Source organism: Orycteropus afer, unplaced genomic scaffold, assembly GCF_000298275.1.
Source record: "Orycteropus afer afer isolate SDZICR_OR568_19922 unplaced genomic scaffold, OryAfe1.0 scaffold00136, whole genome shotgun sequence".
Taxonomy (NCBI): Eukaryota; Metazoa; Chordata; class Mammalia; order Tubulidentata; family Orycteropodidae; genus Orycteropus; species Orycteropus afer.
The window spans coordinates 3470164-3484577 of record NW_006921723.1 but is presented as its reverse complement, the minus strand read 5'-3'; the positions used below and the strand labels follow the sequence as shown (position 1 = coordinate 3484577).

Sequence of the window (14414 nt, the reverse complement as noted above, 5' to 3'; positions counted from 1 at the left end):
CTCCACACCATCAAAGCGGAGCTCACTACCCAACACAGAGGGCCATGCCCTGTGCTGGCCCTGCTTCCTGGTGGGCGTGGCCAGATGTGGAGGAGAATGTGTTCAGCATCCACTCCCAGGGCGGCTCTGATCTGAGAGACACACCACAGCCTCAGGGCAGGCAGCGAGCATCATCTGTCTTCTCACCAAGGCACATGTGGCCTGGCCCCTGAACTGAAGATGGTGCCCACGCCACACCTGGGAAGAGCAGCTCCGGGCCAGTGGGGTTGCATCAGGGCCACCCAGGACCAGCTTCATAGGAGGCTGGCCAGGCTGGTGTTAGGTCCATTCTGGGCCTGGAACTGCACAGGGGGTGGGCCGTCTGTCCACTGTAGAAAAGAGACACACAGATGAAGCCCTGTAGTCCTGCTTCCCAATACCCAGTCAGATGGCCTGGGAGCTTCCAGAGGCCACCCCTGTTGTCCATACCGTGATAAGGTTGTGCTCAGGAAGGCTGCAGGCCTCAATGTGGTCCTGGAGCAGCTGTTGTGAGAAGTTCTGATGCATCTGGGCAGCCTCATGCGCATCCATGGCATTCCCACAGGCTTTGTTCAGGTCTGTGGGTTGGACTGCCACTTACATACCTGCAGCTTGTCACTCCCCAGGTATACTACCTCCTGGGCGTGTCACCTGCCTGGCACGTCACCCCCCAATCTTGACACATTACTTCCTGAGCATGTTACCTCCCCATATCTTCCCCTACCCTGGGCAGGTCATCCCCCTGATCATGTTATCCCTATGGGCTGTGCCTGGTAGCCCTGTCCTCTGGGAAGGGCCAAGAGGAGGGGCTGTCACTTCACTCACCTCTGAGCAGGGCTGATGACCACAGCTGCACTGACATGTCTGGGATCTTGCTGGCCAGCTGCATGGCAGGTACCACCATGTTGTTACTCTCCTGTCAACCCAGAGTGGTAAGGGGTCTGAGTGGGCCAGAGGCAGCCACAGCCCAGGACCCATCCATTGGGCCTAGCCTGGACTGTGCCTTTATACTGCCACTGGCAAACTCCTATTCCTACTTTAGGGCCCATCCCAAATGGCCCTTCTCTCTGAAGCATTCCCCAACCACTCAGGGAGGATAAGCCGCTCACACTCCCTACTTTCATAGCACCCCTCATAGCACTCTAGTGCCTGGGTGACTCCATGCCTCTCACACAGGTACTGGGCGAGTCAGCTCTAGACCTCCATCACAAGCTTGGCAGAAATGCAGATTCAGGGGTCCCAGGGCCAGCAGGACTGGGAGGGGGCAGAACCTGCACTTACAACAAGCACCATGAAGCGTACACGAGAAGCCTGTTTGCAGGTTCAGTGAGGGAACAAAAGATGGGATAGGATTTTTTCTCCCACATCGGGGTTCCTCAGTGGGGCTGCCCCTAGGTGCAGTAACTCTTGGATAAGGCCTCTGCAGACTCTGTAGCCGTGGAGATGCCAGAAACCATGGACCCTCCACTGGCCCAGTGCCTCACGGCCCTCTGAGGGCAGGGCCGGGTGCTTGGTTCTCCAGCTCCCAGCATCCCCTCATCTCCCCCGTGAGGGCCTACATAGGGCACACTCAGAACCCCTGACTGGGAAGAGGCCCTGTACTGCCCAGGCCACTTGGTCAGAGATCACAAAGCTCTAATCCCCACCCCTAGGCCAGGGGTGACAAGTCTGGGGAGACACTGATGCCCTATAGCATTTGTGAGAGACACAAACTCTCAAACCAACTCCTATGAACTAGCTTCAAGATAACTACAGCTTCAAGGGGAGATGTGCCATCGTTAGAGATATAAAGCCCAACAACTTCATGTCCTCCTCAGGCTGGCTCCTGGTTGTACAGATTTCTAAATTATCACCAAGCCTCAGTACACAGAGGAGAATGCTGCTCTTCAATCCTGAAGGCTGGGCTCATTCAGACCTAGGCTGCAGCAAGGGAGGCCCATGGTCTGGAAGCAGAAGGGAGAGCCCTCCCTGTGCTCAAGAATGAGTGTACCCTCTGGGGGAGGGGGCCATCATCTCATCTGCTCTGAGTTTCTACAACACACATATGAGGTTGTAAGATGGGAAACACTTTAACAAACTTAAGGCCCAGGAAGTAGAGAGATGACTGAATAGGTGACCCTGTACACCTCAATGGGGGGACCTGGATATGGGACCTCCCAGAGACCTGCTAGTTTAAGGGTAGAGACCCAAGGATGGCTCTGGTGTAAGGGTAGCAACACAGGGCGCTGGGATCACCCTATGTGGTGCCCGCCCCCAAAGACCTCAACTAGGGATGGAGGAACAGTGTTCTGGGGCAAAGCAGACATGTGAAAGTGAGATAGGTGGTCCTACCTGCCATCACTGGCCTCTGCTGAGCTGAATGGGGGATGCAGGAAGGTGTACTAGACTAGGATTCAAAGCTAAGTATGCTGAAAATCTAACACCCATTCCTGATCAAAACTCTAGCAAAATAGGAATGGAAGGGACATTCCTCAACATAATAAAAGGCATATATGCAAAACCAACAGCCAACATTATTCTCAATGGAGAGAGACTGAAACCATTCCCCTTGCAAAGAGGAACCAGACAAGGATGCCCGCTATCACCACTTCTATTCAATATTGTATTGGAAGTCCTAGCCAGGGCAATAAGACAAGAAAGGGAAATCAAAGACATCCAAATTGGCAAAGAAGAAGTCAAACTATCCCTGTTTGCTGATGATATGATCCTATATCTAGAAAACCCAAGAGACTCAGTCAAAAACTACTGGAACTAATTGAGAGATTTAGCATTATGGCAGGGTACAAGATCAACATCCAAAAATCAGTTGGATTCCTTTATACCAGCAAAGAGATTGCTGAAAAAGAAATAAGCAAATCAATACCATTTTCAATAGCTACCAAAAAAAAAAAAAAAAGAATACTTGGGAATAAATCTTGCCAGGGACACAAAGACCTGTACAAAGAAAACTATAAAAGACTACTACTTTAAGAAACCATAAGAGATCTACATAAATGGAAGAACATACCATGATCATGGATAGGAAGATTGAACACTGTGAAAATGTCAATTCTACCTAAAGCAATCTACACATTCAATGCAATCCCAATTCAGATCCCATCAACATTCTTTAAGAATATGGAAAATCCAATCACTAACTTTATATGGAAAGGAAAGAGACCTTGGATAAGCAAAGTACTATTGAAGAATGAAGTAGGTAGTCTCACACTGCCAGATCTCAAAACCTACTATATAACCAAATTAGTCAAAACTGCCTGGTATCGGTACAACAAAAGATACACAGACCAGTGGAACAGAATTGAGAACCCAGAAACAGATCCATCGACCTATGGTCAGCTGATCTTTGACAAAGGGCTGAAATCCATTAAATGGGGAAGAGATTGTTTAATAATGGTGCTGGCAAAACTGGATATCCATTTGCAGAAATGTATGGATTAAACCTCAATATAAAGAAAACAAAAATCCTCAACAGGGCCAATAAGCAGCATCATGATAAATGGAGAAAAGATTGAAGTTGTCAAAGACTTCCTATTACTTGGTTCTATAATCAACACCAATGGAAACAGCAGTCAAGATATCAGACATCATATAGCATCAGACAAATCTGCTGCAAAGGACCTCTTTCAAGTGTTGAAAAGCAGAGATGTTTCCTTAAAGACTAAGGTGTGCTTGACACAAGCCATGGTGTTTTCAATTGCCTCATCTGCGTGTTGGAAGGAAGGTTGGGCAATCTACTTCCGTAGTGATACTGCCTCGGCAACCCAAGGAGGGGTCGCTGTGAGTCCGGTCTGACTCGACGGCACATAACAACAACAACAAAAAACAACAACAACAACAACATATGCACGTGAGAGCTGGACGATGAAAAAGGAAGACCGAAGAAGAGTTGATGATTTTGAGCTGTAATGTTGGCGAAGAATGCTGAAAGAACCATAGACTGCTAAAAGAACTGACAAATCCATCCTAGAAGAAGTGCAGCCAGAATGCTCCCTGGAAGCAAGAATGGCTAGCCTTCGTCTCACCTACTTTGGTCATGTTTAAAGAAGGGACCATTCTCTGGAGAAGAATATCATGCTTGACAAAGTTAAGGGACAACTAAAAGGCCCTCAATGAGATGGACTGACACAGTGGCTGCAACGATGGGTTCAGGTATAGCAAGGATCGTGGGGCTGGCACAAGACCGGGCAGTGTTTCGTTCTGCTATACATGAAGTCACCATGAGTCAGAGATGACTTGACGGAACCTAACAACAACAATTTGCAGAAATATGAAACAAGATCTGTACCTCACACCATACACAAAAACTAACTTCAGATGGATCAAAGACTTAAATGTGAACCCTAAAACTGTAAAGTTCCTAAAAAACAAAACAAAAAACAAAAACCTAGGGGCAAATTCAGGGCCCCTAATATATGGTATAAATAGATTATCAAGCATAACCCAGGATGCACAAACAGCAGAAGAGAAACTAGATGAACGAGACCTCTAAAAATTAAATTTTTACGTGTTTTCAAAGACTTCTCCAAAAGAATCAAAAGATAATCTACAGATTAGGAAAAAATATTCAGCAATGACCTATCTGACAAGGGACTTATCTCTAGAATTCATAGAAAACTCTTAACACTTCAACAACAAAAAGACAAATAATCCAATTATAAAATGGGCAGAAGACATGAATAGACACATCACCAATGAGAATATTCAGGAGGCCAACAAACATATGAAGAAATGCTCATGACAGTTAGCCATTACAGAGCTGCAAATCAAAACAACGAGGTACCATCTTGCTCCAGCACTAGCAGCAAAGTTCAACAAGACAGAAAATAAAAAATGCTTGCGAGGATGCAGAGATTGGGACTCTCATACACTGCTTGTGGGACTGTAAAATGATACAACCACTGTGGACAGCAGTATGGTGATTCTTCAAAAAGTTGGAATTAGAAATAGCATTTGACCCAGCCATTCCATTACTAGGTGTATATCCTAAAAAACTGAGAGCCAGGATAAGAACAGATATATGCACACCCATGTTCATTGCATCACTATTTACAATAGCCAAAAGATGGAAACAACCTAGGTGCCCATCAACAAAAGAATGGATAAGCAAACTATGATACATACACACATGATGGAATACTATGCAACCCTAAAGAATAATGTAGAATCTGCAAAACACATTAACAAGGATGAACTTGGAGAACATTATGCTGAGAGAAATAAGTCAATCATGAAAGGACAAATATTGTATTGGTCTATTATTGTAAAAAGTCTGAGAAAAGTTTATATATGGAAGGAATTTTTCTTTGCTGGTTACCAAGGGTGGGAGGGGAGGGAAGGGAACACTGTTAAATAGGTAGAGACTTGATTTGGGTGAAGAGAAGGGCAATGTACCAAATGTGAGTGATCAACACAGTGGCACTGAGGAAGAGGAAGCCATACAGAGGTGCATGGGAGGCACAGACAACAAAGACAAACTCTTTCCCACATACAGTACTGCATTGTCAGTGAAGGCAAACATGGATACACGGGTGGATAGATGGGTGGATAGGCTGAACTATTAGGTATATCTATGCAGGGAGGAGTGTGCCTAAGACCATGTATAGGGTTGGCAGACAATGTTTCTACAAGTATATTGGTATGTCCTGTAAGAATCCCCAGGTATAAAGTAGAGCTGACAAGGGACAACGTTGTAGTCACTTCTTGGCCATAGCCAGCTACCCAGAAGGAGCGAGTAGTTGGACTTGTGGGCACAGGACTATAGTCACAGGGATATCAAACTCAATTGGCATAACAAACCACACAAAACACTGTTCCACATCCTACTTCAGCAAGTAGTAACTGGGATCTTAAAAGCGTGCAAAGGCCATCTAGATGCAACAATGGGTCCCTCCTCATCCAAAGCAAAGAAGAATGAAGAAAACCAAAGATTCATGGAAACAATTAGTCCAAGTGACCTGGACACCATGCGTTCCTCAGCTTATACGACTGTAAGATCAGAAGAACTAGATGGTGCCTAGCCACCATTGTCAACCACTTAGAGGGGGATCTATATAAGAGAGAACAATGTAGAACAGAACTCAAAATTGTTAAAAAAAAAAAAAGGGACCAGGTTTGCTGGTCTGATTGAGCCTGGTGGAACCACTGAGACTATGGCCCCTAGCTGTCCTTCAGGTCTGGAATTGAACCCGCTCCTGTGGCTTCCAGACAAACAAAAGACAGACATATGACTTCAACATTTACAGTAAGTAGATACACTCTTTAGAGAGAACAATCATAGGAAAATAGAAGGCCTGTGTATCCACAGGGAGACAGCTTGGGGGACAAGAGTGCATGGCAGGGAAGGACACAGGGAAGAGGTAACTATGGGGAGGAAGTGGGAGAGGAGCTGTTGCACTGTGGTAAACTGTAGTCAGTATCATGAGACAAAGTGTATGTGAGCTGCTGTATGGAAAGTGAATTTGCTCTGTAAACTTTCACCCAAATTACAATTAAAAAAAAAAAAAAAGCAGCAGTAGCTAAGTGTGCTGGGCCCACAAAGTTACGGCTACTCTACACTTGGGAGGCCCCCCCATAGCAAGACAGGAGTCAAGGGAGGCTTGCAAGAGACTTCCCAAGGGGGCCTGCTGTAGGGGGTTTGGGGGAGATCCCCAAAGGGAATGTTATGGCCCAGTGCCCACTTACCCTGTGGTTCCCCAGCACATAGAAGATGTGGCCCAGGAGCACCAGGGAGCAGGCCGTCAGCCGGTTCAGATCCTCTGCGTTGGACATCTTCAGAGTTTCCCGCAGGAACCGCCTGTGCAAGGGGATAGATGCCAAGCCTCCTTCAGTGACCCCTTCCCAGCAGCCCTGAAGCTCTGAGCCCCTGGCAAGTTGGATAGGGCCTGAAGCTAAGGGCAGCCTGGGGGGTGAGAACAGGAACATGGGGTGGGGGGACAGACACATGGCACTCACTTGGCCTCATTGTAGCGCCCCTGGAAGAAGGAGAAGAGTCCGCGTACATAGAAGGCAGCTGCTCGGAGGCAGTGGGAGCTAGAAGCGGGGAACACAGCATCAGACCTAGTCTGGCGGTTGGGTGAGGGGACTGCAATCCTCCTGATGGTCCAGGAAGAGGGGGTGGCCTGAACACTCAGCCCCTGTGGCTGAGGGTAGGAGGTTGTGGCATACCTGACAGGGAAGCTGTGGTCTGGGTTGATCCTCTCCAGCAGACTGTACAGCTAGGGGTGGAAAAGCCAGTCAGGGTGCTGTAATTTGGAACATGGTGTGTTTTGCCCAAGACCTGACTGGTTCCCTAGTGGTGTGGTGCCTATACAGTGGGCCCATAATGGGGAGTCATGTGCCCCAAAGACCAGGAGGTAGTGGGGGCCTGTGGACTGGGGTTCTTTCTGGAGGGGAGTCCAGAAGGCTGATGGAGGTGGTATGGCTGGTGCTTTCGGAGCCCTCTGGCTGCTGCATGGATGGCTAGGGGACAAAGGTAGAGAGAGGGCCAAAAGATACCACTTGGACAGCAGACAGGAGACCCAGGCCAAGTGAGAGGTGCATGTGGTAGAAGCTCGTATCTTGGTGTTCTGGGGGGGGACCCCAGGGCTGGAGGGAGTACAGACAGGGCTGTGGGTGTGTGCAAGGCTCAAGAGGGGACCCCAAGGCTAGAGGGAGGAACCTTAGGTCTGAAATGGGGTCAGGTCTAGAGGGGTGTGCAAAGTTGAGGGGGAACCCTAAGGATGGAGAGATGACCCCATAGTTAAGAGAGGGCAAAGGCTGTAATCAATATTGGTGCAAAATCTACTGTGAATTCATGCAGCCTGGGAGAAGGGGCCCCAGACATCTCCCTCTCCCCCTGGGGTGAGACATCATGGCTGCTGTTCAGCCCAGGCCAGTGGTGCTCCCTGCCCTGAGTACTGAGGCCTTGCCAACTCCTTGCAGCACAACAGCAGCCCCAGGTGGGCAGGCAGAGTCTTCGGTGGGGCTTCTCCTGCCTGGAGTCCACCCTCACACCCAATGCCTGGGCCTTGCTGAGTCTGCTACGCCAGGACAGCCTACACAGGAGGAGGTCGAGAGGCAGCAAACACGAAGCATGTCACCTACTACCTCTTGGTGCCTGTTTCCTTCCCGGATGTACACACTCGCCAGGTTGGTGACAATGAAGGCCCACAGCTCCTGGTGGTTGGTGAGCTGGAGGGAGATGCAGTCTCAGGTCAACTACGCCACAGCCAACAAACATCTGTACCTTGAACACAAGCCTGCTAACCCACCACAACATGGTGCTAACATCTCATCACTAAAGCTACCAGCCATGTCCACAGTCTACAAAGTGAGAAACTGAGAAACCAGCTACTTAACATCCCTATCAGGACAGACTCCTCTAATGGTTCCAGTGGCTCTTCCCCTGGCCACACCACCTCTGGACAGAGCTGCAGAAGTGCTGCCCCTCACAACCCTCACAGCCTTAGGGAGCTGGCCTGGCCTGGGGGTCTTGGGGGGTACACACTGTGGGGAATCTATCTTGGTGGAGCAGGGTGGTGTGGTGAATAGCCAAAGTACTTGTGAGAGCAGAAAAAGGAGGACAAGAAACAGTCATGAAGTGCCCAGGGGCTGCAGGCACAGCCAAGGTGGGTAGCAGAAACCCACTAGAGACTGGAGGGCAGGGAACAGTCAAGACCTGGCCTAGAAACCAAAGGCAGGGTGGGCACAGAGGATTCTGGTTTGGCTGGAGCAGGTGGCACAAACCCACCCGGGGAAGGAGTACAAAAGGAGGGGCCATGGAGGGGGCCCATGGTGGCTGTGCTATCTGCACTGTAGATCCTGAAGTGCCCTCCCAGCCAGTCAGTGGTGGAGATGGCAGCACCTGTCAATATGGGGGGCCATGGATGAAGGGGCTCTGAGATGCACAAAAGACAGATGGCTAGGCCTCTTGATAGACCCAGCTGTGATACATGGTACAGTGATCAGAGCACATAGCAGACAGTGCCTTGGTGGTGCCAACTTAGTTACTCCATGGGAGACAATCTTGAAGTGGAAGGAACCCCTCACCTCCAGCAGAACGAGTTACGCTCATGGCCTGTGTTGTGTGGCTAGTGTGGGGTCATGTAGAACTGATGAAGGCCCAGCTCCCACCCTCACCACAGGGCAGCTTTGGGCAGGTCCCCTGAGCCCACTAAGAGGACTCAGGACTTTAGCTGAGCAATGGCCTATGCCAGCTGACAGGCCTGGGGGCTGAGCAGGCAGTCTTAGAGGAGCCTGGCCCCTCTGTGCAGTGGTCTCATGCCCCCGCCACACATGACTCTCTGGTTATGTCCCCTACCCCCACCCCCTTGAGTGTTGGATGTCACTGCCATCATGCCAAAACCCTGTCCCACAGAGAAAGAAGCACTTTGAGCTGTTCCTGGTGCACACAGACCCAGCATAGGCCCCTCCACAGAAAGCCCCAGGAGAGCAGCAAGTTTCTGCCATAATCAGCTTTAGGCCAGACTCATGAATTTGTCATACCAATTGCCCCTTAGTGTGGACGACCCCAGCACTAATTACTGCCATCCCCCGTCCCGTGCCCACTCCTTACCCGCAGAGCCGTGGTGAACTGGGCCTCCGCATTGTCCATGCAGTTCACTGAGACACAGTACAGGCCCTGGAAGGGGGGATTACATGTCAGAATGCAACAGCAGATATTCTAGATCTCGCTGGGGTGGGGTGGGTCTGCACTCACCAGCAGCGTGTGCAGCTGTGCTGCGTGGTTAGAAAAGAGCCGCGGGGACTGCTGGCACAGCTGGCAGACCTGGGAGATCTGGGGGGGGGGGGAGCAGTGGTGTCACATGGGCTAGCCCTCCCCATACCCCCATACCCACCTGCTTATGAAGGAGTAGGAGGGAGGATTATTGTCAGGTAACCTTCACCTTGAGCATGCAAGTTCTAGGGACAGGGCTGTCAGTCTCTGTCAGAACCTTCAGTCAATGTGTCCATGGAAGGGGGACCTGCTAAGTCTACTGGGTGATGCCCTGAGGCCTAGCCCCATTTCCTACACTATTCCCCTGGCCCACCTCCTGCAGAGCAGTGGCCTTATGGCCTGTGACGAGCCGGCACATGATGATGTGTTCCAGTAGGATCACTTGGAAGGAGGACAGGATAGGGCTGCAGTCGAGCACTGTGGGGAGAGGAGGCGGGGCAGTCATGAGGAAAGCATGGGGCTGGCACAGGGGTGATCTTGGGGAGGGCCTGGGGCTGGTGGGGTTGCCACTGGGCTTGGACACCTCTCTCTGTCCTATATCCTGCCTATAGGTCCTGCCCACACGGCTCTCCTGTCCTCATTCTACTCCTGACTCAGGGCCCACAATGACCCCTGCCAGGGAAGAACCACATCCTCATTTCCAGGAAGCATATGAGGGCCTAGGAGGATCCACTGTCACTTCCACCCAGTGCTCAGGACACAAGGGTCCGAGAGAGGTGGGTGGGGCAACAGGTAATAGGGGAGACCCTGGGAGAAACCTCAGCCCTTGTTATTCACTGCTAAAGCCCAACAGCTAATTCACGGCAGGGGTTTAGGTTTTCCTCCCACTAGTTCTTGGGCTCTGAGCACTTCCCTCCCACATGTTCACAGGAGACTGGAACATGGTGTCTAGGGGCCCCATGGCAACATGGATCCTTAGGCTCCACAGGATGGAACTAGGGAGCTATGGAGTCTGTAGGAGCCTGACTCCTAGAGATCTGGCCTCAGCCTAGCCATGCCATTCACAGCACCAGAAATAAACAGCAAGCGTGACTGCTTACTGCTCTATAGGAACCCACTCACCCCACCAAGCAGGATGTCCAGAGCCCCCTCAGATGCCGCCCTGAATGTCCACCACAGGCACAAGTGGCCAGGACATCTCCAGGGTGCCATATACCACTGACTCACTCTTGAGCTTCTCAAGCTGCATGAGAGCTTTGTCTGTGTACTTCTGAGCCTTCTCCAGGTATCCAGCCTGCATGGAGTGCATCACCGTCACCTGTGACAAGAACAGGAGGTGTCACAGGGGCCCGTGCATCTGTTCCCGCGGGCCAGGTGGCACTCACCAGATAGACGAGCACGCACATGTGCTCCTTGGGCAGCCAGTGGAAGAGGTCGGCGGGGTTGCTAGGCAGGATCTCATCATCGTGTAGTGTCGAGATGGTCTGGATGCACTGTTGCAGCTGCTTCAGGCACGGCTTCACACTCTTCACCTGGGCAGGGGGTGGGGCATGCCCGGCACACCTGAGCCCCACACAGTTGAGCCTGTACCTGAACTGCATACATCTTACCCTGCACGTGAACACTACACCTAAGCTGTTACTCGAATGCCCCACTGAGCTCCCTGCCCAGCGCCTCTCAGGAGGGGCCCAGTCCTCATGTGGTGGTTCATGAGGGCTCTCCATTTTTCCTCCTTGGTTCCCTATTCCCTCTGCCCAGGAGCCCCTCACTCTCACTATGTCCTTCCCTCAGGAACCCTCAAACCCAGGTAGGTCAGTCTGCCTGCTCAGCCAGGCCGTGGCTTGACACAGAGCCCCCCATATAGGCAATGCATGCCTTGCATGGAAGCTGGGGGTTGGCCTCAGAGGTGGGAAGAAGCCTCTCAGCCTAGACTCTTGTAAGTGATGAGGTTCACACAGACTAGAGTCCTCATGAAGGAAGGCCATGCCCGAGGCCCCACAGCATCCACTGAGGGCATGACATGCAGCCTTGAGCCATTAGGACATGGCTGCATATATTCTTCGGTGTGTGTGTGGGGAGAGGATGCAGGTGACTGGCCCACAGATGGGGTGCCCTGCAGAAGACAGAGCAGCCCCTCATGCAAGCAAGATGCTAAGAATGTGCCTCTCACAACCATGCAGAAGAAGATGGATCAGACTCGAGCGCACTGACCACACTAGCCCCTGACCTGGACCCACAGTTATCACCAGACAGACGTGGAAAAGGCAACACAGCTAGTGTGGCTGAGCATGGGGGGTCCAGCTAGTGCTGTGTGTGCTGAGCCTGGATGATAGACACCATCTGTGACAAACAGAGTGGTTCAGCACGGTGCAGCATGTGCCAAGGCCCTGGGCTACACAGGGCAGCCAGCAGTCAGAAACACTGAGGGCATGCTGCAGTGTGCACCACCCCCTATAGAGCAGCCTGACCCAACTTACCCCCAGCAACAGCCTAGCCTCCCACCCACAGCAGCACGCACCTGCCCAGCGTCCAGGTAGTGGGTCACCTGCAGCACCAGGAAGAAGACCCGGAGCGACTCCTTCTGGATGGGGTTCCCCTGCCAGTTCTCAACAATCTGCCCGCACAACGTCAACAGCGGGTGGACCTCCTGAAGCTTCCGTTCCATCAGGAGCAGCTAGGGGAATGCAGGTGTCCTGGGGCACCATGCAGAGAGGGCCCCAAGGCACAGGAGGGGCTCCAAGAGAAGCTACCTCCTAGATCATGGGCTTAGAGAGGGCAGAACCGGGGGCAGAACCAGACAAAACTGGGTCTGTGGGCTCCAAGCCCCAGTTCTTCCTTTGCACAACCAGCCCCTTGAGCCTGAACATCAATCCTGAACCCAGGCAGGGCGTGGGGACCTAACCCTCACCTCCGTGGTGTCAGCCATGCCTACAGCTGTGCCCCAACTCACTTACCATCCCTTTGCTGAGCAGGAACAGTGCCCTGGAGAAGAAAAACAAGGAGTCAGGCACAGGAAGGGTACAGCCTCCAGGACTACTGTGTCCTTCAATGCACGCTGGAATTTCACATGGATGACAGCATACCCCGCCACTCACTGAAGAAGCTAGCATCATCTACAGGACTCCTGAGTTTTGTCTTGTTTCATCTTTGTTCTCTCTGCAGTTAAACCCTCCTCTGGGCTTTGCCAATGCCTCACCACAGCTTCCTACAGCTCCCTTTCCTGCCTATAACAGGGCCTTCGGTCCCACTCAGGGTCTTCTGGAAACCAAGGGAAGACCCATGAGGCCCCAGCCATGCCAGCAGCCTCCACACTGCCTACCACCTCTGTCCTGAGGGGGAACGAGGCTGGGGAGAATTCTGTTGTCCCCTTTAACTCTCCTTGCATTTTCCAAGTGGACATGCACTGCTTCCATCACCAACAGATGTTGACACAAAAGCACATTGAGGAAAGTTTGGGAAACAGTAAAACTAATAAAGGTGGGACCCAGGTGGCCCTGCCTCCTCTGACCACCTCAGTGCCTTTATGGAAGGTGGGCAGTCATGCTGGAGGCAGACCCCTCCATCCTGTCCACCCTGGGCTCTTTGCCACCTTGTGGTGCTAAATGGCTTGCTGGCCACTGTGCATTCTTGAGTAGGTGGTTGTACCTCCCTGAGCCCCTTCTCCTCCCACAGCTGCTATGCAGCGTGCTCCCCTACATCCCCCTCCTGTACGAAGAGCAGCTCACAGAGAATGATGAAGTGTCTCCATCACTCACCCACATCCCCCGACACCTGGCACGTCCAGAGGCTCAGGGCTATTGAGGGCTGCTGGGGAAGGATGTGGAGACTGTGTTGTCTGTGCTCCACTGACAGGCACTGCACTCAAGGCAGGTGGCCCATGGGCTCTGGGGTATCTCTGCTCCATCTTTACTTACACAAAGAGCCTTTGCAGACAGACCCCAACCCAGGACCCCAGGACACACAGAATAAAAGCAGTACTGCTTGAGCCACCCCCCTCAGAGGATTTTCCTAGTTTTGGGAAAAAAAGGCAAGAGGTCCTCACAAAGCACGTACAGTGAACCTGGCTGGCCTCCAACCCAACCCTTCTTCTTTATTGGGGCCACCAACTTCCAATCTAAGCAGTTCTATACACAATGGGAACATTTTCCCTCTTCCTCCTGCTCTGCATGCAAAAGCTCTGTGGCATCCCCTGCACAGTGTCCTCACATGGCGTCCTGAGGAGTTTATAGATACTGGTGAAGCCACTGGATTGTGCATGGAAGGGCTCTGCTTGTGCTGTGGATGCATCTTCACGAGGCACGTGGGAGAGGACCCTGTTTGCATGTTGTTTAGTTATACAGGTACTAATAATGTGGCAGGTCCCAGCATGTGGAGCACATAGCCATGCCTCACCCTCAGAGCCCACATCAAACTCGATCTACTCTAAGAACCTATGAGCAGAAGGCCTCGTGCAGTGTCTGCCTACACATCTCTCATCTCCTCACATTGAAATGCCATCTGTCTGTCTTCCAGGAGTGAGAAGGAAGAGCAGCGGGTACATACCGCGTGTACTCAGACCCCACCACACGGGCGTACTCGGCCCCCACGCCCAGCAGATCGCAGGCTGATACCAGGTCCTTCTCCAGTGTGTGCAGTTGCTGAAAGGAGAGGGTGCAGACTCTGGCTTCCAGGTGCTCTGCTTCACACAGAACACATGACAGCCCTGTGCTGACTGCTCTGGAGAGTAAGAAACTGGACACCC

At 51.6% G+C, this 14414-nt stretch overlaps 1 protein-coding gene across 1 annotated transcript in view; it reads right to left on the bottom strand.

Moving 5' to 3' along the window:
- Positions 1–293: 293 nt before the first annotated feature.
- The window catches only part of MAU2 (MAU2 sister chromatid cohesion factor), a 25773-nt gene continuing 11652 nt past the window's right edge, over positions 294–14414 (bottom strand). The window contains exons 5-19 of the mRNA XM_007945384.2: positions 14216–14310; positions 12628–12655; positions 12192–12347; positions 11059–11205; positions 10901–10991; positions 10047–10150; positions 9716–9793; positions 9572–9637; positions 8101–8187; positions 7183–7232; positions 6970–7047; positions 6700–6811; positions 844–934; positions 469–596; positions 294–368 (exon numbers count right to left, since the gene is read on the bottom strand). Coding sequence (XP_007943575.1) covers positions 294–368; positions 469–596; positions 844–934; positions 6700–6811; positions 6970–7047; positions 7183–7232; positions 8101–8187; positions 9572–9637; positions 9716–9793; positions 10047–10150; positions 10901–10991; positions 11059–11205; positions 12192–12347; positions 12628–12655; positions 14216–14310 — 1386 coding nt within the window. The remainder of the gene's footprint in view (positions 369–468; positions 597–843; positions 935–6699; positions 6812–6969; positions 7048–7182; positions 7233–8100; positions 8188–9571; positions 9638–9715; positions 9794–10046; positions 10151–10900; positions 10992–11058; positions 11206–12191; positions 12348–12627; positions 12656–14215; positions 14311–14414) is intronic.